Source organism: Ochotona princeps, chromosome 22 (assembly GCF_030435755.1).
Source record: "Ochotona princeps isolate mOchPri1 chromosome 22, mOchPri1.hap1, whole genome shotgun sequence".
Lineage (NCBI taxonomy): Eukaryota > Metazoa > Chordata > Mammalia > Lagomorpha > Ochotonidae > Ochotona > Ochotona princeps.
The window spans coordinates 31,197,476-31,223,523 of NC_080853.1; the positions used below are offsets into that span (position 1 = coordinate 31,197,476).

General features: G+C 44.7%; 1 protein-coding gene across 4 annotated transcripts in view; it reads right to left on the bottom strand.

Annotated features, from left to right (window-relative positions):
• The window catches only part of SLX4IP (SLX4 interacting protein), a 181,680-nt gene that overhangs the window by 14,432 nt on the left and 141,200 nt on the right, over positions 1 to 26,048 (bottom strand). For 2 of the 4 annotated variants that reach the window (XR_009247469.1, XM_058679703.1), the window contains exons 5-6: positions 22,959 to 23,036; positions 19,507 to 19,595 (exon numbers count right to left, since the gene is read on the bottom strand). Coding sequence is in view for 3 of the 4 variants with exons in the window: in XM_058679703.1 (XP_058535686.1) it covers positions 19,507 to 19,595; positions 22,959 to 23,036 (167 nt within the window). In the remaining variant the exon portion in view is untranslated. Of the gene's footprint in view, positions 1 to 10,570; positions 10,634 to 19,506; positions 19,596 to 22,518; positions 22,557 to 22,958; positions 23,037 to 26,048 lie in introns of those variants that run through there. The other 2 variants (XM_058679704.1, XM_058679705.1) reach the window with 2 other exon arrangements.

Here is a 26,048-nt window from a genome sequence, read left to right on the forward strand (position 1 = left end):
CCAAAGAATTACCTGACAATAAGGGAAAGGATGTATCCTGGATGAACGATCTTTGAATACCTACATGGCCTTCCTATTTTACGATGAAACTGTTCATTGTTAGTATGTGCCCAATCCAAGGTAAGTCATTGTTGGTATTCTCTGAGTCACACATTTGAATCAACCTGCTGGAGAATCAGTGGGTGACTAAACTGCCGTGAAACCCTCCAAATGGGAAACTTCGGTCCAGCCAACAAGCCCCCCTTGGGTTCTGGTCCATCCTGAACCCAGCCCTGCAAGATGGAGGCAAGCGGAGGGACAGGGACATGCTGAAGTCGTAGGCAGCAGCACACCACTCCCATGCCTTGCCCTCACGCTGCGATGAACTATCTGCAAACTTTCAGCAACTGCAAGTTAAGCTCTCTCTGGGAGCTGGGGCTGCCACCCTGCAGAAGCTGGGACCAGACAGAGCCATACACGGAACTGAGTGTTTGAAAAGGCTGGTACGCATTTCCTCAGTGCTCCTAGCCAATGAGCTGAAGGCTGTGGTAGCCAGGCCGGAGAAAATAAACATGAAGGAGTCTTCAGTTCATCTGGTTGGTCTTGAACATACTTTCAAGTCTTCCATGGTTTCTCATTCAGCAGCTTTCGGGTGGGGCCCATATTCCTACCTGCCTCCACGCACTAATTCCTGTCTGAGATGCTGATCCCAGAACCACATGGTGAGGCTGCCAGCCTGTTCCTTCATAACATAACAACTGTTCTGCATGTGGCCCCTCACGTGGTGTGCCAAGGAGTGGGCATGGCCAGGTTCTTCATGAAGTCTGTGCAAGGGAGGGTCTTGTCCCTGACAAGGTCAATCTTTTTAATCATTATGAAATTTTTTGAAAAGATGTATGGGTAGGCTGAGAAAGCACCAATACTGTGAAAATGAGCTCAGAGCCTCTAGGAGGTGAACAAACCTTAGCAGATAGAGGATTCTACTCTTTCTACTTTGACGACTGATTTTTTTTTAAGATTTATTTATTTTTATTGCAAAGCAAGATATGCAAAGAAGAGGAGAGACAGAGAGGAAGATCTTCTGTCCACTGATTCACTCCCCAAGTGGCCCCAATGGCTGGAGCTCAGCCGATCCAAAGCCAGGAGCCAGGAGGAGCCTCTTCTTGGCCTCCCATGTGGCTGCAGGGTGCCAAGGCTTTGGGCCGTCCTCAACTACTTTCCCAGGCTACAAGCAAGGAGCTGGAAGGGAAGCGAGGCCCCAGGATTAGAACCAGCGCCCATATGGGATCCTGGTATACGCAAGGCAAGGACTTTATCTGCTAGGCTACTGTGCTGGGCCCTCAATGACTCATTCTAATCCATCCTTTTAGAATTCCAGAATCTAATCTAATCCCATATGAACACAAGTTCAGCTGCTCCACTCTCCAGCCAGCTCCTTGCTTGCGGCATAGGAAAGCAGTCAAGGACAGTTCAAATCTTTGGGACCCTGCACCCATGTGGGATACCTGAAAGAAGCTCCAGGCTTCAGATTGGCTCAGCTGTAGCCATCGCTGCCGCTTGGGGAGTGAACCAATGGATGGAACATCTTCCTCTCTGTCTCTCCTCTCTGTAAATGTGACTTTTCAATAAAAATAAATAAATATTAAAAAAAAAGAGAGAGAGAGAATTCCAGCATCTATACAGGTGGCTTTCTCACCAAAGACAGGTTTGGCTGTTGTGTGCTCAACTAGTACCCTGAAAAACTTTGCAATTTTTCTTTTCTTGGTTGGGCTGCCCCTGCCTTGCAGATAATCTTTCAATGTTTGTGGCTGAGTCACTTCACAGTGCCTGCCTTGGGTTATTTTTCATAAGATGTCTGGAGGAAAGATTTTCCAAAACATTTATGTCTTCCTTAGCGTGGTTTTCACCAAAACTGATTTCAAAAAGAACCCCGAGTCTGACAAGCCCTGAAGTTGGCAGCACACCCACAGCCTCGCAGGTTCCCCCACGATTGTTTCTCTGGGGACTAATTGATCCTCCTGTCGTGGTGGAAGACACCCACAGAGCAGCAGTCCCTGCATTTCTCTTGTATCCTGCTCAGTGATGCTGAGTCGCAGCCATAGACGGGTTCCTACTTAGAAGCCCCGGCTCTGACCGCTCCCATGTAGAGGTTTTTTTTTTTTTTTTTCTGGCTGCTAGTGTCTTCCGGCTGGCTCGGATCAACATTTTCCTGCCTTTGAACAGGCAGCCCCCAGTGGCACTCAGCTGCCTTTATGTAATCCTTTGTGGGACTGGATGAGGCCTCACCGCCACGGGTCCTGCTGGCTGCTCCGGAATCAGACATTGGATGGCCCCACCACGGCCTTGCTAACCTGTGGTTTGCTCACAGCGCCGCTTTTTTGTTTCCGTTCTTTACAAACTAGAGCAACAATAAAAATGTACACTCTGTAAAGTTGCAATGGCATGGTTTCCTCTGATTTTCCCCGACCATGAAAAAAGAGGCAAGTGCTACCTGCTTCCCCCTGGATTCGCCAGTACATCCAGAAAAATCCCCATGTGTATCTTTAAATCCTGACTGCATGGAGAAATAACCTTCACATATCCCATTACACAAGGACACATCTTGCTTACAGACCCTTGCTTATCAATGGAGTTATGATGGAATTCACATTTTTAACAAGGCAAATTGGTCTTCTTTTCAGATGTTAAGGGTCAATATTGACCATGCTCGATACACTGATTTTTATCCACGGACACAAGTACTCAAATATCAAAAATCAAAGCTCAGGCTCTCTATCGCAGTATACATACACAAATATGCACCTAATTTCTATCTGAGTAGTAAAGAGTAATCTTCAGGATTTTGTCTTGGGCCACTTCAAGGTATTATTCAAAGACACACACCATGCAGCTGTGTCAACCTATTCCTCAACCACATGGAAGGAGGGCTCAGCTAACACAACCCAAATGTCCTGGGAGGAAGTGCTGAATTTGGGTCTCCAAAAAGATCATGGAAAAATGCACTTAATGAAAAGAATTACACATGGATCCTGAAGTGGGTTCTCTCCTTTTGCACCAAAACAAATTTATCTTCTAGTTTCAGCTCTCCACAAACTTTCTGAGGTAGCCAGTATTTTCAGAGCCATTAATGGTGGACAAATTTCTTCAACCACCAACCTTAAAACACCGAAGTGGACATATTTACTTTGGGGAATCTTCACTGTAGGAATAAATACATGTGAGTGTATACACAGGTGCTTACTGCTGCTATCAGAGGTACAAGGATTATGATAATTATGTTGAGTTGAAACAGGTATCTTAGGAAAAGAATGTAACTTTTTCAAAAGCACTGTCTACAGTCACTTGGAAAGTTGCATAAAACTCACCACCAACAGGTGCTTTTTATCTTCAAAGAGCTTGTAATGAATTATTTCTTGCATCACACCTGTGGGGTAAGGCCTCTATCCGTAGCACCCAGAAAGCAAGGGAGTCAGGAGGGTGGGAAGAGATGGGGCCGAGGGCAGGCTCGGTGCCAGAGGGGAGTTTGTGATTAGGTTCCAAGCGCGCTGCTTTCATTCTAAACGTGGTGTTATCTCTCCTCACACAGAGGCAGCCGATGATGGGGAAAAGGAAACACATTGGCCCTGCGTTTCTTCCAGGGCATTTCTCTGGAGCTTTGCACTGGGAGGAAGTGGACTCTCTCTGCACACTCAGCAGAATAATCAGACACTCCGCTGAGAGCCCATGCTGTCTACTCCGAAAGATAACAAAGGCTCAATCCCAGATCTACGAGCTGCGCAGGAGAGAAAACAGTTACACGCCGAAATGCCCCCACGGCCGGCTTTATTTTTGGAAGGCCTAAACGAAACCACCTCGTGTGAAGTCATTTCACCTTTCTCTAGCCAGGATTTTATAGTACACTGTAATGTCTTCTGGACTCTCAGTTCACACACTTGATACATGGGCACACACCACAAACTTACAAGTCTGTAATGTAAAGGTTGCCGATTGCAAACCCTGTGGGAACTCCTGGCTGACATCTGGCACTTCTGTGGCCCCAAATGTGACAAAAGACATGAATCACTGTGCCGGGCAGCATTGTGGTTGGAAACTTTGCTCCTCCAACGAGACGGGGATGGCGCAATGGTCCAACCCCTGACTTTTTTCCTAAGATTCCCCCCGCCCCATTTTCTCTACTTTACAAAGAGAATAGGACCTTTGCAAGCCTCGAGACTACATCAAGTGTTCAAATACTTAACATTGGTGTTTTGAAAACTGGATTGTTGCCTACCAAAACAGATAGTTTCTTTTATACTAATCACTATCTGCCTATCTATTATGTTCCCATAAAAATACCCTAAGGAAGTGATTATAAAAAAAATAAAAGCCTCTCAACCTGTACTAGCTTTGGTCTGACATTGGGGACCCTCTCTTTTCAACTGGCAGGTGGAAACTGCACAGTATTCCCTGTACTCATTTTCTGGGACACGATAGATTCTTCCCCATCAGCCGCCAACAAGCTGTTGCTAACACAAGGAACAACTCGGTAAGTTATCAGTAGGTCCTTGGTTTAAGTTTACTTTGGGATCCACAGTCGTTCAGGTAGAAGGCAGCTAATAGTTTCATGCCCATCTCCCAGACCAGTGTGGTGAGCTTTATTCATTATGCCTGCACCAGGGTTAGAGGAGCCTTTAGCTCTCCCACTATGCCTTGGCCCTCAGACTACAGCAAAAGTCAAAATCAGACCCAGTTATCATCTAAGCCCACTTTAAAATCTAGTGAAAAGATTATACTGTTTTTTTGGATGATGCTATATCTTCATGGTTCTCTCATCTTGTAAGACGTGCTAGCTGACCAAAAAGAGTGACAGTTTAAGTTAAAGATGACAGTATTGGCGATTTATGTGTGAAACACTTCTAAACATGCCCTGTAAATGCAGTAGTTTCCCCCTTACAACCACACCCTGTAAGTGCTGTATTTTCAGAGCTGAACAATTAACATAAGGAGCATGAGTCAGGCTTTGAACAACTCTGTGGGAACCAGAAAGCCTTTTGCTATTAGGAATGATGTAAATTCCCCAAGGCTGGAAGAAGGCCACAATGGAAGAGAGACAGGGTCATAAATAACAACAATGGATTCTGCACACACCACATAAAGTATGACGCCGTGACAGTGACACTCGCTTCCAATCTCATATTGGATTTAATCACTGCCTTTATTTATTTATCTTTCAAGCTCAGTTTAAAGAGCTCTCTATATTTCCTTTGGTAACTTCAAAAACTTCTTTAAGAAGAAACAGGGCTGCCACTCATCTCTCATCCCAAATTACGCTGACCACAATGGGGGGGGAAATGTCCTCAGAAGAAAGGGACAGCAGAAAAGGTGACAGAGCCATCGGAGAAAGGTCCAGTTCAAAAGCTGCAAAACCTGTGACTTAGCTCTGGTGGAAAAAAAAAAAAAAGCAGCAGCAGGGAGACCAGACAGGATCTCCTGTTTACAAATTAAAACCACATTTGGCAATTTGTCCAAGGAGGCATATTTGCATTTGTATGAAGACTGGGTGGGCAAGAAAAAAAAAAGTAGCCTCCTTCAGCTCTTGAACTGTCAGGTCTCATTAGAAATCTCTTATTCTTACACTTCCAGGGCCAGTTCGCTTCCCGTTGTCACTAAACCCAGTCTCCAACATGTCACCCTCTCCCCTCCCAGCAAGCAATCTTGAGGCCATAGCTATTATCTGAAACCAGCATTTCCCCATGGGAGCTGTCCTGATTACTAATGGCTTCTCACATTTGGCATCCAAATGCAATCTGCAGCTTTTTTCCGAGGCTCAACTCCAAGGTGCACATAGGCAGCACGCCCTGAGAAGGCGGCAGGTGCCTCCTGGGCTTACACGACGGTGCCACCAGCTTTCGAGATTTTGTAGTCACCATCTGCAGAGACTACAGATAAGTCCAGCACACCCCACAAACCTCTGGCCTGGTCATCTTAAGTGCAGAGTCAGCACCCCATGGGGTCCCAGGTGTTTAAGAAATGGATTAATCAACAGCAACTCTGGGGATCTTTACAAATGACTTGTTACAACCTGGAAATTGGCTCTTGGTTTGCAAGCACCATTCCTTGGGGTACTCCATTCTTGGCCACCCACTTCATCCCTGTCCTAGCCCCATTTTAATGATACCGTAGTACTACCTATAGAGTGCTGATATGCAGTTCCAGGGCAAGCCGTAACAGATGCAGAGCCTGAAAAGCTGAAGTCCAGGAAGACACCATTCCCAGGCAAGTTAACCAGCCCTTGCAGGCCCTGGAGCAAGGTGTCAGGCCTTTTCTCTTCCCCTGGGAATGCACCCCAGGCTTGACGACCGACTCACCTGTATCCCAGTACAGATCCCAGGGGAAGGTGGGGCGTATTTGAATACCATGGTGGGTGACCTGGCAAACACACTTTTAAATCCTTGGACAGAAAGGAATACAAAGAGAATCCAGACCAGAATAAATGGGTATTCCTGCCTATAAACAGACAATGGGTTGGTTTGAAATTAGGGCTGATGATTACTTCAAAAATCACAAACGCATGCTGAAATTGTGAGTAAATCCAGGAGCTCACTCTGTGACTTACTGAACAACAGTTTTGAATAGAACAATGTTGAGTTAATGGTGGCTGGGAAAAGAAGTTGGCTTAAAACAACACACACACACACACACACACACACAAAACACTTACTCCAGGCCTTCCAACTACTTTTTAAGGAGTCTGTAAAACACAGCTTAGCTTCAAAAGGCCAATGGAAGACTGCTGCATTAAGGTCCTGTGGGAGTTTTAAAAAAATACAGATTCTTTGGGGTGGGGAGGGACAGCACAATGACTCCAATGGTTAACCCTCCACCTCCATGCACGGTGTCCCTTATGGGTGCCAGTTCAGGTTCTGGCAGCTCCACTTCCCATCCAGCTCCCTGCTTATGGCCGGGGAAAGCAGAGGAGGATTTCCCAAGTCCTTGGGATTTTGTACCTGTGTGGGAGACTAGAAAGCAGCTGCCAGCTCCTGGTTTTGGACTGGCTCAGCTCTGGTTGTTGCAGCCATTTGGGAAGTGGATGGTAGATTTTTCTGTCTCTCCTTCCCTTTGTAAAGCTGCTTTCCCAATAAAAATAAACAAATCTTAAAAACAAGATCCGCAAGATGAATTCCTGGAAGTTCTACTTCACAACATCGAGGGTGGGGCTACGTGAGGTACCTACAGCTTCCCAGGTGACTCAAGCACTTTTTTTTAAAGATTTATTTATTTTTATTACAAAGTCAGATATACAGAGAGGAGGAGAGACAGAGAGGAAGATCCTCTGTCCGATGATTCACTCCTCAAGTGACCGCAACGGCCAGTGCTGCGCCGATCCGAAGCCGGGAGCCAGGAACCCCTTCCGGGTCTCCCACGCGGGTGCAGGGTCCCAAGGCTTTGGGCCGCCCTCAACTGCTTTCCCAGGCCACAAGCAGGGAACTGGATGGGAAGTGGAGCTGCCGGGATTAGAACCGGCGCCTAATGGGATCCAGGTGCGTTGAAGGCGAGGACTTTAGCCGCTAGGCCATGCTGCCGGGCCCTCAAGAACTTTTTTTAAGACTTCTTTTTCTTTCCTTCATTTTTTTTTTTTTTTTAAATCAGACACACAGAGAGAAGGAGAGACAGAGGAAGATCTTCCATCTGATGATCCCCAAGCAGCTGCAATGGCCAGAACTGTGTCAATCCAAAGCCAGGAGCCCAGAGCCTCTTCTTGGTCTCCCACGTGGGTACAGGGTCCCAAGGCTTGGGCCATCCTTGATTGCTTTCCCGGGCCACAAGCAGGGAGCTGGATGGGAAGTGGGGCCGCTGGGATTAGAACTGGCGCGCATATGCGATCCTGGCGCGTGCAAAGCGAGGACTTTAGCCATCAGGCTATTGTGCCAGGCCTATGAATTTCTGATAGAGATAGGTATGAAGCAAGACTAGACAGGTAAAGGATAAACACACACACACAGTGAAACAGCACTTTATAAAGCAAAGGCCTGTGAAAGTCAAAGTCACCTGGAGAGTTTGCGAGAAAGTTTTCAGATTCTTCCTGAGAATTTGGATCTCTAGGGGCTGCGACTGCCAGCTGAATTAGGGACCCTGCATCCCATAGGCACATGCAGTCAATGTGGCCGTGTTCAACCAGGCAGCCCTGCACTCTGTACTAGGCGCTGCTTGAGGCGTATAGGACAGCACAAAAATCCACAGACCAAAGGCCTGGATTTCCTGGAGCTTCTATCTCCCTAGTTTAGACATACCACATTTGATGTTAGGTGTTAAATGGTATTCAAATGAATGTCAAAGATCATTAGGTGCTATTTTGTTATTTATGTTAAAGAGAGATAGAGAACCAGCGAGAATACTTCCAAACGCCTGCAATAGTTCGGCCTGGGCCAGGCTAAAATAGGAACTAGGAACCGAAACCAATCTCCCCCACGGGTGGGACTCAACAGCTTCAGCCCTCCCTGCTGCCTCCCAGGGAATACATTAGCAAGAATTAGGCGTGGTGTCAGATCTTAATACCATGCAGTCTGATGTAAGCTGTGCTGTCCCAAGCAGTGTTTTAGCCACTAGGCCGAAGGCTCACCCTGAATGCCAGTTAGATACAGTGCCCAGGGAAGGCTGTGGCTGGTATCGAGGTGAGCTTTCCACAGAGACCTGAGTGCAAGACAAATAACATCAGCAGATGAGGAAGAGCGAGCACCAAGGCCTGTCTAAAAGGATGGAGCAGCAGAGGACAGATAAGTGGGGTAAGCAAGGAGAGGGAGACAGAACTGGTGACAGATAGGGTCGATCTTTTATGGCTTTTGTAGAGACACGTGTGGCTGTGAAGATGACAAGCAGCAGCAAAGTGGTCATTTTTAAAGGATCGTTACAAGGGTAGGAGCATGGAAATGAGGAATGTGAGGCCCTGGCAATGGTCCACTCAGAGATGCTGGGTCTTGGAAGAGGTGGGCGGTGGGAAGAAGTGGCTAGACTGGAAATAGAATCAAGATAACATGATTCTGCAGGGGGCAAGAGACAAATTAAAGTGATGAATGGACAGCTGTGTGGAATGCTGCCGACCTGTTATGAATGAAAAGTGACCACTAGATGGAAGGTGACCCTGACAGACATTTCAGTAGGGAAGATAGGTTTTCAGTAGAGGATTGGGACCCAACCCAAGAAGGAGTCAGGAGGGACTTACAGACCAGAACGCACTCGCAGAAACACAGTGTAGACTACGTAAGTAACTTGAAATTTCTACAGACTCATTACAAAGGTAAAGAAAAGTGGTGAAATTAAATTTCGCTTAAAAAATTATCATCATATGTGATCACTATTTTATATACTAAGCCTGCAAGTCACATGGGTATTTTATACTAATAGTACATAATTTCTGACTCGTATTTCAAAAGCTGCATAGCCAAATGTTGTCAAAAGGCTTCAGTGCTGGCCAGAACAGATCTAGGAGACTTTTGCAGTGTGACAGAGAGAGATGGAGGAGCATGCACTAATGTCACCTTCAACACAGAATATGAAGGGACTTCAAACTATTCGTGGAAACATGGGACAAAAAATTAAAAATAAAAACACAAACTTTATTTTTCAACACAACCTCCATCAAAATCAAGACAGCTTTGTAAGCAACAATAACAACAGTCATTCAATCCACGTCTGAGAAACCGCAGGTCCTGGAGATTTGACTATGACAGGATAATCTCTTATGTTGTTATCCAAGGAAAACTGGATGTGATTTACCTTTATTTGAAATTATGTAACAAAAGTGAGTCAGAAGGAGCCATATCAGGACTGTGAGGTGGATGTGTAACAATTTGCCATAGACTTTGGCAGAACTGCCCCGGTTTGGTGAGAGGAGTGAGCATAAGCTGTGTGGTAGAAGACTCTCTGGTAACACTTTGCTGGAGAGTTTTTCTGCTGTAAGTTCAGCATTGTCAAAACACTCTCCTAATAAGCAGACGTCATCATTCTCTGGCACTCCGGCAACGCCAGAAACAAGACCCTTAAAGCACCTCAAGGAACTGTTGACATGAGCAGTGCTGTTCATGCGCGTGGCTGGAGCACTTGAATCTCTTGGTAACCATTGTTTTGGTTGTGCTTTGTCTTCAGGATTGTACTGATAAAGCCATATTTCACTTGGTATTATAATTCCTGGAAGAAAGGCTTTGGAATCTTGATTTTCTGTGTTTAAAATTTCCATAAAGTTTTCTTGCCTCTAGCTGATGTTGGCGCTCTTGGAGCAGAAAGTCTGTTCAACTTTATTTTTGGTGTGAATGGAACTCAATGAGATACTCATTGGTGTTAGCCATTGTTTGCTTTGTCAACTACTGCTCTGCTTCAATTGGGGCATGAAAAAGATTTATTTTTTTTCTAAACAAATGCATGTGGATGGTCTGCTGCTGCAGGCTGCTTCTTCAAAATTATCTTACTCCTTCCTAAAACAAGTAATCCATTTGGAAACCGCTGATTTCTCCGGGATATAAGCTTTGCATACGGCATCAATGATTTCACCACTCTTCTACCCAGGTTTCATAATCAATGTGATATTTCTTCTTGCTTGGATTTTAACAGAAGTCTGTTGTGCTGAGAGAGTCTCTTTTCAAACGTACATCTTATCCTTCTCACGGCCTCAAACTAGATCCTGTTCAGACATGTTATAACATGTTAGTATATTTTGGTAAAAAAAATAATAATGAAGCTTAAAATAGTTTTTTCCTAATACGCATTTTCCATGAGATTTGGTAGACCTCTGGTATTACTATGCAGCCCAGAGTTGGATGCTGCCAACAGAGACCTGCTTCAACATGAACAAACAAGTTGGGTGGGCAACACTACTACTCATCTGACAAACTGGTCTCAGTTGAGATCTTCAGCTGGCTCACCAGCACCACCCTGCAGACTCAACTGACACTGGGGGAGACAGTACGATCCTTGGCGATCATGACAAGAGCCCTGTGGGTGCACAAGCCAGTCGCTGCTGATCTTCCTCACCTGACCCATTCTCTGTGTGGTCCCCCAGCACTGCTGCCATCACTTCTAGAAGCACGTAACAGGGGTTAGCCCAACAAACTCTTATTTTCAGGACTGCAAAGCGTATAAAGGCAATAAAGGGAGGCAGAAAAGCTCTTCAATGCTATCAAGATCATTTCAAGATAACACTTACTGTAAATAGGCGGTATTCTCATTTCTCCATCTTGTGAGATTTCATTATTTTTTTAAAATGTATGTTTACGCATGTGCTGTTCTTCTGAGGACATTTAATTTTCTCTCAGATGACAATGACTCAACCATAATGTTTTTAAAGTGGGTTATTCACAGAATATTAGAATACAGAATCTTACAGTATATTCAAAACGTTATCACTCTCAATCCCTCATGATCACATGTACTGAGAAGGAAAGCCCTGAGCTGACACTTGTAGAATGAGCACAGACATGAGGCAGTGGAGTCCCGGGTCTCACAGTCATTTGTTGGTTTGTTCCTAGGCCGGTCTCTTCACCCTTTGATGGTTTCTTAACTACTTCTCTGGACTCATTGGAAAACATAAATGCAGTGAAGCGGGTATGCAAAGCATACACTGGGAACAGAAATGATTGAAAAATGTTGAAATTATTGAAAGAGAAAACCTGGTATCTTCGCAAGCCATATAGGGCTGTGGCTCTCAATGTCCCCTGTTCTGAAGCTCTCCTCTGACTCCACAGTGTATTCAGCAGGAAGGTACTGTCACTATTTGACAGGAAAGACAAGATTGAAAGACTATGTGTCTCAGTCCTGAGTGCAGGCGGCCTTCTCCAGCGGAGTGGCCTCTCCTGTCAGGGACCACGCTGTCATTCATCATCACAGTTACAGACGAGGTTACAGAGAGAGATGACTCTCAGTCAAAAGTCCTTGGTCAGAATCTGGTTGTGAAATTTGGGTAACAAACTTAACCTCACTGAGCATTAGTCTTCTCATCCATAAATAAGGAATGAAGATAATATTTCTACGTTGGAAGCTTAATGATTTTTGGGGGAAGGAATACTCAAATATTACCTGGGGAATCGTATTCTCACCCTGCACCCAAGGATCAGCTAATGTACGGGGTATCGGTCTCCACAGCTGACTGCGGAAAGCAGCCTATGCCCCAGTCTAATCCAATAGGAGCACAGAGACTGGATTTAGGAACCTCAAAGACAAGCCTGAGGCGCAGCTGCCTGGGCAGACACCTGGTAGGAATGAACCCGGAGCTTCTGGGACCAAGCACCTCATACGGGCTGAGACCAAAGTCAACACAGTTGGAAGGCAGGGCCAGATGTGGTTAGAAACAGTCTGAATGATAATCTGGTGCCTCTGATCAAAACTGTACCTGAGCTGGACTTTTCAGGGACATGAGCCAAAACTTTTTTTTTTCCCTAAGCCATTTTAAAGTTGGCCTTCCTGTCCTTTGAAAATGAAAAAAGTTCAAGACTGATACAATCTCCTTTCAGGTCTGTTACACTGAATAAGTTATTGTATGTGACAGGCCTCTGCACTCTGCAAACAATTACAGCCTTTTGCAAACAATAAAAGCAGAGCAAAAGTGTAATGCCGTGTTAGCTTATTTTGAGGCACTGAATAATATTAAGGTATAAAAGTAGAACTACTTTCAATTCCTTATGATTTCATTATAAGAAGGCAAAAAGAGAAAAAAAAATACTGTCCTCTTGCTGTGGCAGGCCTGTGATCGTCTGACTTGAAGGTTTGGGTTGACTTGCAGTGACAGCCGAAGCCAAGAACCTAAATGCGATGATGACCACAGTCCTCAACCACAATGTGACCATGCAGAAGCCACAAGTCTTTAAAATGAGGAAGGATTTTCTTTCTCAAATTTCACTTCCAATACATTCTTCAATTATTTGAAAAATAAGTTCGGGAAGTTTAAAGGGGAAAAACAAGTGGAACAGAAAGGTTAGAGCTGTACAGGCAGCGGACTCAAAGGAAGAGAAGCCCCAAGGCAGTGAAGTGCGAAGGAGAACAGCAGCTTATGAATGCGCCTGGGCCTGAAGGTGTCTCCGAAGCTCAGGATACTGCACGTCTGTTCCTGAGATGTCGCGGGAAAAGGGCTGGGTGTTGGGGCTTGCACCTGGCAAACGCCATGCCGCACTCTTCCCAACTGCAGGATTCCAACCGAGAGGGGTAGGCTGTCCGCTCTACCCACCTCTGACCGCATGTCTCAGGCCTTCATTTCTTGAATGGGAATCTACAAGTTAGGAGAGCTAGGAGCCAGCTGCTGCTGCTGCCGCCGCCACTAGTGTGAGTTGTAATTTAAACTGTTGTATACATTTAGGGAAGCAGCAACATGTAGTTACAAAAGATGGTTCCTTAAAAATGTAAGTAGTGAAAACAAAAGTCAAGTAGGTTATTTTACAGGAAGTGTACAGAGATTTTTCATTTTGCACTCACCTGCCCTCAAGAATCCAAACATACATCCAGACCTAACTGCCCCCCCCCCGCCCCAAGCTGCTGATCAAAAGAAACCATAAAATATACAAACTATTTTTTTTTAATTTCAGGGAATTCATGAATCACAGCTTAATAACCCTCAGTTTATAAGCAGAAGGGAAACATTTGTTAAAATGAGAGATTTCATGGATACCACCCAAGGCATTGTTTTGCCCTTGGGGGTCTCCTTCCCCCAACAAAGGCCTGTGGTTGAAAATAATAATAATAAAAATGCCAACAATGCAGGAAGACAGCCAAGCCCTTCATTCAGGGTGGTCATCTCTTTCCTCACCCCTTACAGGACCAAGCATTTGGGTCCAGGAAGGATGACGAGGGAGAGAGGTGGGCTAAGATAACGGTACAGTCATGCAAGCGACAAGGGTATCCTAAGGGAGCCCCAGGAGCCAAGGGCACTGGTGGGAAAGAGGCACGAGGGCCAGAGACAAGACACGCAGCTGATGGTCTCCTTCCGCGCTCTGCTCCGTGTTGGCCTCGGCCCAGCAAGATGGAAGCAACAGCCTTTGCCCTCGCCCCTGCACTGAGAGCCTCTCTTTCCAAGACTCAGATCTCACGATAGTAGCAGCTTTTGTGGGCTAGTCTGGGAACCTCATCTTCAATGATGACATTGTTTCCTTGGGAAAATGGGTACTGAATTCTAAATCATCTGTTTCCCAGTGAACTTTCAAACACAATCCACTCATACATCCGGCTTTGCCTGAGCTAAGGCTGGAGGCCAGAGGTATTCTGAACAGCATGAGCAGTCTGTTGGTTTTTTTTTTTTTTTTTTTTAAATTCTGATGTATCTCAGAGAACTGACTGGGTCCTTCCTCCAAAACCACATCTCAGCGTATTCATGGCAGTGTGTGGAAGTAATAGCATTTAATTGGGTTCTCTCTGTTCTTTTTATACTTTTATCAATTATTTGAAAGGCACACTGACAGAGAGCAAGGTGCAGGGAGGAAGACTGGGAGAGAAACAGAAAAGAGAGGGGGAGGAAGAGAGGGGAAGAAAAAGAGAGAGGGCAAGGGAGTGCATGTGAGAGAGTGAAATATTTCATCTGCAGTTCATTCTGCAATTCCTATAAGAGCCAGGGCTGAACCAGGTCAAAACTAGGAGCCAGGAACTCCATCTGGGTCTCCCACATGGGTGGCAGGTGCCTGAGTATTTGGGCCATCATTTGATTCCTCCCAGGCACGTTAGCAGGAAACTGGATCAGAAGCAGAAGTGGAATTCAGTCCTAGGTACTCTGATTTGGGATGCAGGGAACCTGCTTCGCCGTAACACCCATCTCTGATCATCCAGTTTTGACAGCTGCAAAATGAAGCTGAGCTGGCAAGTGGAGACAGCAAAGGAGAGTGCTGCAAACAACACCTCCATTCCTCCATCCCATCTTCTCACTCCACGAAGGCACATGAAGGCAGGTGGGAAGGCCCTTGTCCAAGAACAATGGTCCACCCTTAGACACCTTTGAAGGCCTTCTGCTTGTAGACAAAAGCGGAGCATGGTCCCTAGAGATCCTCACTTTCATCAGGGAGGACACAACAGTGTAGGCACACACAAGCTTGGCTGCCCCATAAGCCTAAAGACCATAATTTGTACAATGCTGATCGCTCTAGAATAAGAAGGATCTCACACTACAAACTAAATTAAGTTCCATAAAAATAGCATAAGAACAAAAGCAAAAATCCAATTTTGAAAAACATAACCCCCAAATTATCCAGTAATCATTGTGGAAAGCATAAATCTGGGGATACAGGCTTCCACCATACAGTAGTAAAACATAATTGAAAGGTAAGTACCGAACTCATTCAGAGTGGATTTCCTTGCTATACAAGGAGTTTTGATGTAGCATGGACTTTGTGAAATACAAAAAAAGCATCAACAGAAAACTGGGTACACAGCTCACAAATGGGGTCTTCGTTACAGTAAGTGGGACAGAGGTTTTAGCTTTGGGTTGGGAATTGAATATAGTTTTTATTTTCTATGTATATATTTGGATTAAAAGAATTTTGCAACAGTGCACGTGTACAATTTTGGTAATCAGCTATTCAGTAAATACTAAGATCAGAACACTATGGGAAGTGTGAAATATGGGAACAGTCTCTCCCTCATTCAAGGAACTTTTCCTAGGCTGCAGGATTGTCTTGTTAGGGGCTTCTGTGTGATGCATAAAGCAGCATGGTTCAGGAAGCACAACACACACGAAGAGCCTGGATCTGTGAAGTCTACGACACTGGAAAAGTCACCTGTGACTTACGCAATCTTTCTAGTACCAAAAACAAACAAACAAACAAACAAACCACTTAGAGGCTTCTGGAACGTGGAATGGACTGACTTATACCTATGATAAAGCTCCCTTATAAAAGTGAAAGAAGCTGTCCTCGGGTACAACAGTTACTGCATCATCAAACTGCTAAGTGCATTATATAATGCCTGAAATGTTTCCTTATAATTTCTTTTTTAGCTTTCCTAAGAACATAATTCCACCCTCAATTTTTTTTTAATGACAGTTTGAAAATATACAAGTAAAGTTATTCTGTAGAAAATCCCTGGAGTTTTTATTTAGCTACATTTTCTGCCTGTTCCCTCTGACAGAATTTCTGCATGAGAAAGTCTTGAGATAATTTGATAGCCCCCGCTCCCACTTCCGCCCCCAACAAGAGTAGGACCAAAGCCCACAGAGGTTGGATTACACACAGCTGAGGAATACAATGGCCTAACTAAAAATAACCGGCCGGCAGGCAGTAGCTTACAGCTCCAGACTCATTTTCACTTCAGTTTTATATTCATAAACTGACAGGAGAATTCTTCAAGGCCACCCAGTAGTCTGAGTTGACAGAAGCATTCAACTCAGTGCTTGCACGTGGTCTTGTCAGGATGTGCTGGTAATCCTTCCCCCGTTGGCGTCACAGAAGGGACCCAGCCCCTGGTGGCCCGGCTGTGTCTCCAGAACCTCGCCTGTTCTTTTCCCAGCCCAGCTGCATTGCAAACAAAGCAAAAGGAAAAGCTCCCAAGCATGTAAACACACCTACACACTGCGAGGCAGCGCTAGCACTCCACAAGTCACTGACTTCCACATTGTAAGCTTAAACGTGACAAAGTCAGTCTAGAATTCTGGACTTTGTGTCTGCATAGCACAAAATCCCTAAGGGAACTATGAAAGGAACCAGCACAATGTGCACTCATCTCTGGAAATAACGGAACTGCACTTTTCAATCAGTGGGATGTCCCCGATTTCACGCGGACCTGCCAGACTGCAAGCTCCTTGAGGGCAAAAGCATTTGAAAACCTTTGTCTTCCCAGTGCCTGTCAGAGATTCTGACACAGAGCCAGTACTCAGCAAATGATGTTAAAAGGCAACCATCAGAACAGATGGGAAAATGGAAGGCGGTAGTGGTGGGGGGTGGTCTCCAGGGGCCCGACGCGGGTGGCTGCACCCAAGACACGGTGAAGGAGTAGCTCTGTGCTACTCCTGAACTGTCCTGTGGTTATCTACACAATGTTAATAAGGAAATAATAGAAACAATAAATAATCTATAATTTCCCAGAGGCTCCAGGGTTTTCTATCTGGGAAGGAAAATAGTCGGGGTACCTAGGGACTTGGGTTTGTAAAAAAAAAAAAAATTAAAAAGAAAGAAACTACTGTTAGAATGGAACATAACTGACTACTTAAGTTCTTCATACTTTTTAAGGAAAAACAGGTAAGGGCAAAAACAGCAGCAAAAACTAAATGTAAAGACTCTCAACCGACCTTCAGTTCCATATCCAGCAATAGGTCAGAAGCTGGGGCTGCAAGGGTTTGGAGAGTTCTTATGAGAAACTTCAGTAAGAAAAATACAATGACTCACTTCATAATAATGCCCTTTCCTCCCAAAGTACACATCACAGTTCCCACATCCCTGCAGCCTGGGTACTCCGGGCAGTGATTGCAACACGGACAATCTCCCCGCGCCATGTCGCTGAGTCGGAGACTGGCCTTCCTAGGGCTGGGCAGACAGGGAACAGCAGTGGCCGGGCCACACGCACCGGCTCTGCACGGGCGGGATATGGGTCCCTTTGTCCCATCTGGTGGGTGCCCACGGATCCTTTGTGCAGCCACTGTAAGGAAGCAAGGAGCTAAGCACAGCTGGCCTCCTTGTCTACAGGCTCCAAGAGGCCTTGGGCAGAGTGGTTCTGATCCGCCACTCGCACATTTCCTAATAAGCTCTTACACAGTGTGGTTCCAAAGAGGGGCAGAAAAAGTGGATGAAAAGGAATCCTTGCTCACTCAGGATCTGGGTGTCTCCTGTCACGTCTGTTGGCATGCAAAGAGTTAAATAAGTCGTCACAAGGGGAGTTTACTATTCAAGAAATATCTCCGATACAGCCAGTTGCACAGGAAAAAATGGCCTTACCCACACAGAAGCTCCTTGAGTCTCATCACCCAGAGAAAATGAGATGGATCCTGCCCTTTGGCCAGTATGAACACAAACTGGTATTGCTAGACTCGAACGTTTTAAAGATAAGAAAACTGAACTCGCTCAGAGATAATTCTCAGCCTGGTCAACTTTTCAGCATGAAAATTCTCACCATTTAGGAAGTCTTCCAGATTATAAGATTTATATGACAGCAGCTAGAGAAAACTTACATCTGTATAAATACCAGGGCCCCAGTGGAGGATAACATTTCATTTGTATTGAGATGTTTCAATTCTCCCTTAATAATTTAAGATACCAAGTATTAATATTACATATCAGATACAAGATTTAATTTCTCCTGTATTCCATCTGAAAGCAATAATAGATTCTGGTACAGTTAATTGCTGTTTCCTTAAACCATACATCAATTTTTCCCTTGCTCTGAGAATCAGTTAAGTTATATTACATTATAGTCACATGCCAACAGCATTACTACTTTAGGATTTACTAATTTACTAAGATAACTTAACATCCTTGAGAATTTTCAAAGGCTAGACTTTTAATGCTTTTTGCCAAATCTGTTCCATTTATTTTATGTAATGTGTATATGAACAGTTTTATTGATGGGTGAAGAAGAAACGTGAGAGTCACACTGGCTTCTCCAGAGGGTTACCCTGGTCTACACGAAGGCATTTAAATGTAAAGATGAGTTCTCTGTGCTTTATGGTTCCTGGGTTGTAGCCTCTGAAACACTCTTATTATGTATTTATTTAAGATGAGATAAGAAGTTGGTTTTAGACTATGTGGGCCAAATTTCAAATTTCATATGGATTTTAAAAATAATAAACACCAAGGGTAATTTAATATCCTCATAAATTATTTTAGAAGCATAATAATCATGTCATCCTTGATGGCTGGGTTAATGCCGGGTGGATTTTTTTCTATCCTTGTTTGTAAAAGTTTTAAGTCATGTGTCCAAAAAGTTTGTGCAGAGGCAAGTTCTAGTAGATAGGGCTGTGGCTGCAGCAAGATATATAGGCACAAGGAGACACACACGCAGACAGAATGCTAAGTTCAAAAAACAAGGCTGTCAGCAATGATATCCCAGGCAAAATGTCTCTGTTTTTTCTGAATAGAAAATTCCAATGAGATCTAAACAGGCCCTAATGGAGGTCAAGATTTAGGGAGGTGAGGGGAGGGAGAAAGAGAGAGAACATACGCGTACATGTGTGAATCCTATCAACTATGACACCATTCCCTAGGGAGAAGCATTGGTTCTCATGAAAATGTCAGTGATTCACCACAGGATAAAATTCAAAAGCTACTGACCCCACTGAAGGCTTGCAGTGGGATTTTGCTTCATTTCATCTCACTACTACCAAATGCACCATCACTTTTCATGATATGTTATTTTCACGTTAACATTGAAATGAGAAAGATACTGCTGATCAAACTAAATACTCAAGGGGTTTTTGGGAAAGAAAAACAGTCAACACACACGTTAATCAATCCTACCGTGCAAAATAGGTAGGGTATTTTTGTTTCTCGACAATACACACTGAATGCTCAACCGTTGAAAAACAATAGAAATCTTTCTGCATTGTTTTAGGATAACTTGGCACTTAAGAAGATTCATTCATGAACTTTTCATACATACCAGTTCTTCCTTCTGACTGAGTGAAAGATCACAGTCCACTGGAAGCTGACTTACACAGACCACAAATCTGTCCGGGAACACGCGGAGATCTGTACAAAATGAAGAAAAGCAAGTTACCAAAGGCATCAATAAACCAAGAATACAGAAGCGCCCACGTGGTGTTAAGGAGACACACAACACACCTGACTTCTGTCGCCCGCCGCCACCCGCCTCCAGTGGTTGTTACCAACAAGGCAGGGTGAGCACAAAGCCCCAGAGTGAAGGGAGACTGCAGATGTGTCCACCTGAGCCCCTGGACCACTGCATCGCACGCTCCTGGGCAGAACCTTTGCAGCCTCTGCTCTGAGTCAGTGTTCTGTTTCAGATAATGATATCAATGTTTGCTAATGATGTGCAGATTGGAAGAGGAAAAGTATCAGATAAAATCTGTCGTGGTGACCCATCAACACTTTGGCTAGCTTACTTATCGTCTCCTTAGTCAGCTGGTCTTTGAGGCTCTCTAGGCTGGAGCGCAAACTCTTCATCTGAATCAGGCTATGAAATAGCAGCTTCTCTTCGAATTTAATGGTCAAGCCATTAAGGAAATGGTTAAATCATCAGCAAAGATGACGCGACCACACTACAGTTACAGTACTCTGTTATTACAGCTTCTTAGAGGAAAACCTCTGACCTCTAAGTCAGGGTGGTTAAATGAATCACTGGATTGCATTTTTCATCACTCAATGAGAGAAATACAAACGGTGGCACCTTCTGAATCTATCCCGTAACGTATCATCTGTCTGTGCTGCAGCACGTGATGGCCTAAGTACTTGGGAAAGTGGGTTCCTAGCACCTGCATGTGAGACCCTGGTGGGGCTTCTGGCTTCTGGTTTGGTCTGGTCTAGTCATGGCTATTGGGGGGCCACTTAGGCAGTGAATCAGCAGATGAAAGGTTTCTCTTTCTCTATCACTCTGCTTCTCCAATAAGTAAAATGAACCTTTATTTTCATTTTATTTGAAACATACAGATAAACAGACACAGACTTCTTCCATCACCTAGTTTACTCCCCTAATATGTAGACGGTCAGAAACCCAGAATTCCATCTGTGTCTCCCATATGAGTGGCAAGAGTACAAGCACTTGAGCTGTCCTCCACTTCCTTCCCAGGTACATCAGCAGGAAGCTGGATCAGAATTGGGGAAATCAGGATATGAGCCAGGCACACCTATATGCAATTTGGGCATATAAGCAGTGATTAAGCCAAGTGCCTATCCCTGCTTGAATATTTTCATAATATATACATTTCATACTTGTGATAGAAATAAACTTAACTGCCTGGAAGAATAAACTTTTTTGAATGTTAAAACACAAAGTGATGAAGCACATGCAATGAGGTCTTCTACCAACAGTACATGAGACTACAGCAGTACTACTGCTGCAGTAATTATACACTCCAGCTGATGTACTCAGAAGCTAAGCATCCCACGTGGGTGCTGGTTCATGTCGTGGCAGCTCTATTTCCGGTCCAGCTCCCTGCTAACAGCTTGGGAAAAGCAATGGAAAGATGGCCCAAGTACTTGGGTCCCTGCCACTCATGTGGGAGACCTGGAAGAAAATCCTGGTTCTTGGCTTAGGTCTGACCCAGCCCCAGCCATTCTCGTCATCTGGGAGTGAATGAGCAAGTGGAAAAAATCTCTATTTTTCTCTCCCTTTTCCACGTAACTCTTTCAAATAAATCTTCAAAAAAAAAAAAAAAAAGATGGACTACAATGATTTTGCAGACACACAATTTAAATACAGTTAATGCCTTACATTAGTCAGCGAGGTTAAATCATGCCAAAAGACTAAGGATCTGATGTATTGTTCCAATAACAACTCTCCTCCTGGAGAGTTGACTGCTGTCTCCTTGGCGGACACTCTCCTTATTCCAAGTCATCCATCCGACTCAGCAAATCAAGTTAATAGTTCAAAAAACAGATTCACTGACACCACATAAAAAAAAGTCATGGCTCCCTCGTGCCCAACATGCAAGGGGCAAACATTCAAAATCCCTATGAGTGGGCCTTTCTGGTTGTTCCAGCCTTACCCCAGCTAGCCTTCCTCGTGAGGCAAGCCCTTACGTCAGGTGGGGATCTGGGTGTGCCTGGACCATGACACCATGTGAATGGTCTATTTGGCTATGAGACCAAGCACGGCCTTTGAAAAGTCAGCACACAAAACTATGAAGGCAGTTAATATTTATTCATTAATTCTTAAAATATTGAGATAAGGGAGTAGGTAGCCTAGCCTGATTTTCCCTTTCTGGAATGGAAGGGGAAACTAAACCAAAGAACTCTGCCTTCAACAGAAATCAGAAAACTAAAACAAAAACCATTCATTAGCAAATCAAATAGTAAAATTATCACTTCCATCAAAAAATTTCATGCTTTGTATTTCCATTTCTTCCTCTGAAAAATGCTAGCATCTTTTTAGACATGTTGGTGGCAGATGTTGAACAGAAAGCAACTCCTACACTGGTCTATAATTGACAGTTACATTATTTTAATATTTGCAGAAATTACAGATTTTGGTAATGACAGTTCCTGCCATGAAGAGTAAGTAATTTGTATTTTAACAACACACATTCAGCTGACTTCTTTAAGAGTTGGACAAACCCAAAGGCCTCATTAAGAGAGTAACACATTTGAGCAACACTTGAGAAAGTGCTGATAATTGTGACAATTCTACAAGCAAACCTCTATGGAATTCTCATTCCCTGGTTCATAGCTGACACCCAGACTGAAGTTGTCCAAGGAATTAAGCTACATTTTCTTTCCAGCGCTCAGATCAACTCAGACGATAGTCGTTAGCTTCTGGTTTTATTGTTGTTGGCCGGACAAGTCTGACATCATTTCCTCAGTGGACATCTTGATTGGGGGAAGTTGAGGGTGGGGAGGACTGGCCTCGGCTCACACCTAGGGAATGCTCTGTTAGCTCTGTACTGGCAAAGTGTTTGCTCATGTGCCCACCTGCTCTGTTCCCCAGGTCCTTGGTGAAACGATTCATGGCTCGGTGGTGTGTGCCGAGTCACTCTGGAAACCCAAAGAAAGTGCTGAAATGCATCAGGAAAGGAATGCACCGTGTGGCCCTGCTCACTGTTCTCCAGGCAGCAGTAAAAACAGAACAAGCTGTAGGAGGGGAACTACAGATGTTTGGAAACCCTCAATGACATAAAAGCAATGAAACAAGTAGGAATTTCCATTCCTTCATTTTCTTCCCTTCTCTAGGGCAGGCCGAGTGTGGGAAGTGCCTGGTGCTCCAAGGAGGGCAGGATGACGGTGTCAGGTAGCTGGCACAACAAGGAGGGCAGGCTGAGTGAGTGAGCTGCCTGACGCTCCAAGGGGAGCAGGCTGAGTGTGCGAGCTGCCTGACGCTCCAAGGGGAGCAGGCTGAGTGTGTGAGCTGCCTGATGCTCCCAGGGCTCAGTTTCTTACCAGAATTTGGCGAACCTCTGATACAGCGCAGGCGTATGCCTCTCTTGAGGAAATAGGCTGTGATCTGAAAGCCGTAACCTGAAAAAAAAAATGAGAGAGCATCCTCCAATTATAAGTTCATGTACCATTGAAACCCAGGGGCCCACCCTACCATCCAATATACATTTAACAATGATTTAGCCAAGAAAAGAATAAAAGACTTGCTAGAGGGCATCACTTGGGAGGAAAGGGTGAGCATGCCTCTCCTGGTTCCTGCAGAAGGCATGATCCTAGCATGGTCCCTAGTTCCTGAAGTGACGCAGATGCTTCACCATCAGCAGAATGGTGCCAGTGAGGACGTGTACCAGGCCCGAAGATCAGGGCGTCCAGGTAGGGTGAGTAACTCAGTCTGAGCTGCTGCACAGAACTTGGCCACCTTCTGATATCCAATACTAATTAGCTCATGAAAAGAATCATTAGTATTTTGAAGATAAGTGTATCGTGCCTGTCAGTAATTTATTCTAATTCAAGTAGAGCCAAGTCTTTATATAGCATAAGATTAAAAGAAATGTTACATGAGTCAACAACAATCAGAAATTCCTCAACTCACCAAAATAGCCTAAAAGGGGAGGGGGGAACCAAAAACCCAACCAGAGCACAAAGTGTTGCCAGGGCTGTGAGACAACTAGAATTCTCATGCTTTATTGGTAGGAGTACAAGTTGGTACAACCACGTGCCTGAGCAGCATTAAGTAGACACCTATGGTATTCATAATAGCACCCTCCCCACCAGTGTCTAAACAAATGCAAACCCTCATCAGAAGTTTTTCAAAATGGGCCCGGCGGCGTGGCCTAGTGGCTAAAGTCCTCGCCTTGAACGCCCCGGGGATCCCATATGGGCGCCGGTTCTAATCCCAGCAGCTCCACTTCCCATTTAGCTCCCTGCTTGTGGCCTGGGAAAGCAGTCGAGGACGACCCAAAAAGCTTTGGGACCCTGCACCCGCGTGGGAGACCTGGAGGAGGTTCCTGGTTCCCAGCTTCGGATTGGCACGCACCGGCCCGTTGCGGCTCACTTGGGGAGTGAATCATTGGACGGAAGATCTTCCTCTCTGTCTCTCCTCCTCTCTGAATATCTGATTTTGTAATAAAAATAAATCTTTTAAAAAAAAAAAGGAGTTTTTCAAAATAAGAACAGAGTTATGCAGTGAAACACGACAACACCCCTAAAAAAATGAGCTACAACTATAAGCAATAACAGAAATAAATCTCACAAGCACCACGTTAAGGGAAAGAAGCCAGTGCCGAAGGCTTCTGTGCAGCTGTGACACTCTCCCATTCATTTTATAGGATGACTCACAGAAAGCAGCAGCATAAATCCTCTCCTTCCCTCTGTCTCTCTTCCAGCTTCTCTGCAAGTATAAACCAATCTGTCCATGATTTTCTGGAAAGGTCGAGTGAGGATGTTCTCAGGTAACACTGTCGAGCATTGGGTGGAAGAACTGGAAGTAAAAGGCCCACCTGAGAGACAGGCTAGGGCCGCAGGTAGGGAGACCACTCCAGGGAGACACTGCTCCCCCAGTGCAGTCCTGGGGAGGGCAAGGGTTGAACGAAGTGACCCCCAGAGCATCAGATCACCTCAAAGAGAAGCAGGAGCCCCCCAGGTCCATGGCTATGGTTTTTCTGAAGTCATAGACACCCAAAGGGCACACGTTGAAAAGTGTCCCCGTAGTGTTTGGCTCACACTCCTGCAGGAGGATCCAGGTCACCGGCGAGCAGAGACTGGAAGCTCTGTCTAAACAAGTTAACACTCCGACGGCACAACTGCTCGGGTCACGCGGATTGTGAACTAAGTGACGTTTATGAAAGGATAATCTCCAGATTTACTGAGATGAAATGTATTTTTTTTCCCCCAACACACTTGAAAATGCACTGCATTACGGTCATGTGGCTTTTTTCTGCTTCTCATGTCAAACAATGTGCACACCATTGGCATTACGGAGAGCTTTAAAACAAATATTTCATTCCTTAGGTCACTCAGAGAGTGGAAGTCACTTTCCCATCTGTTTATTTGTCCTACCACTGGGGATGGGGTGAGAGGCTGAGGAGTCCTTGGCAACTGGGACTCACAAACGCACATTTCAAAATTTAAAAGTAGCTTTCAAGTCATGACTTATGTGACTCTTGAAAAGATGGAACAATAATTTGTAAGACCCATGTGGCATCTAATGAAGCCATTGTCTTTATTGATCAACACTTTAAAGTGATTACAATTCAGATAGTATTTTCAAAAATTCCAAAAATCTTCTTCCTGTACAAATCTCCAGTGGTAAAATGTTATCATCAGGAGGAAGCTAAAGCTGACGTTGACTGTGAAAGCTACGGCTTTTAGTGCAGGAAGCCTGGTATCTGGAGACACCACTTCAGTGATAAATCATATTTGGTTTACTCAAAATGACACCTTCCCCTATGCGGGGGGGAACCACGGTAAACGATGGATTCTTAATGATTTATAACTGAAATTACCAGGACAACTGAGTTGCTTGCGTCCTACCTCCCCGGCCCCAGTGCCAAGGACAGAAGCTTGCTAAATCATTCCCAAACTGGCATCTTGTTATTAGTGGTTTCAATGGAAAATAATAACCTGGCCTAACAGCACCTCCAAGTTAACCAGCAAATGTAATGTGTAAAAGAGATTGGCAGCTGTTTAGTACCAGTTCCATTGGTCATAGAAATGTTTATTGGAGAAATGTGAAGAGAGATTAAACACGATAGGAACTTGTGTCAGTTCTCATGGCAAACCAAATTCGATACATAAACAGAGAAGTACTGCTGCGGAAACCTCAGGGAGATGCACTTCATTTGTGCTGAGATAACGGGCCCTGATAAAGACCACATTCTCATCTCCGCTCTCAGGGAATCCACTTCACAGAGTTCAACAGACCGCTGGGAGTTTTTTCATTTGTGCCCAGGGCTACAGTAAACCTTGGGCTCTCTAAAGCTAATCCGTTTGGCAAAAAATCCAAGGAAGTCCTTTGCTTGCCTGACTTGGGGTATTAGCTCCCAGCTTGTCAGGGGATGAAGGGGCAGAGGGGGAGGGCAGAGAAGCAGATGG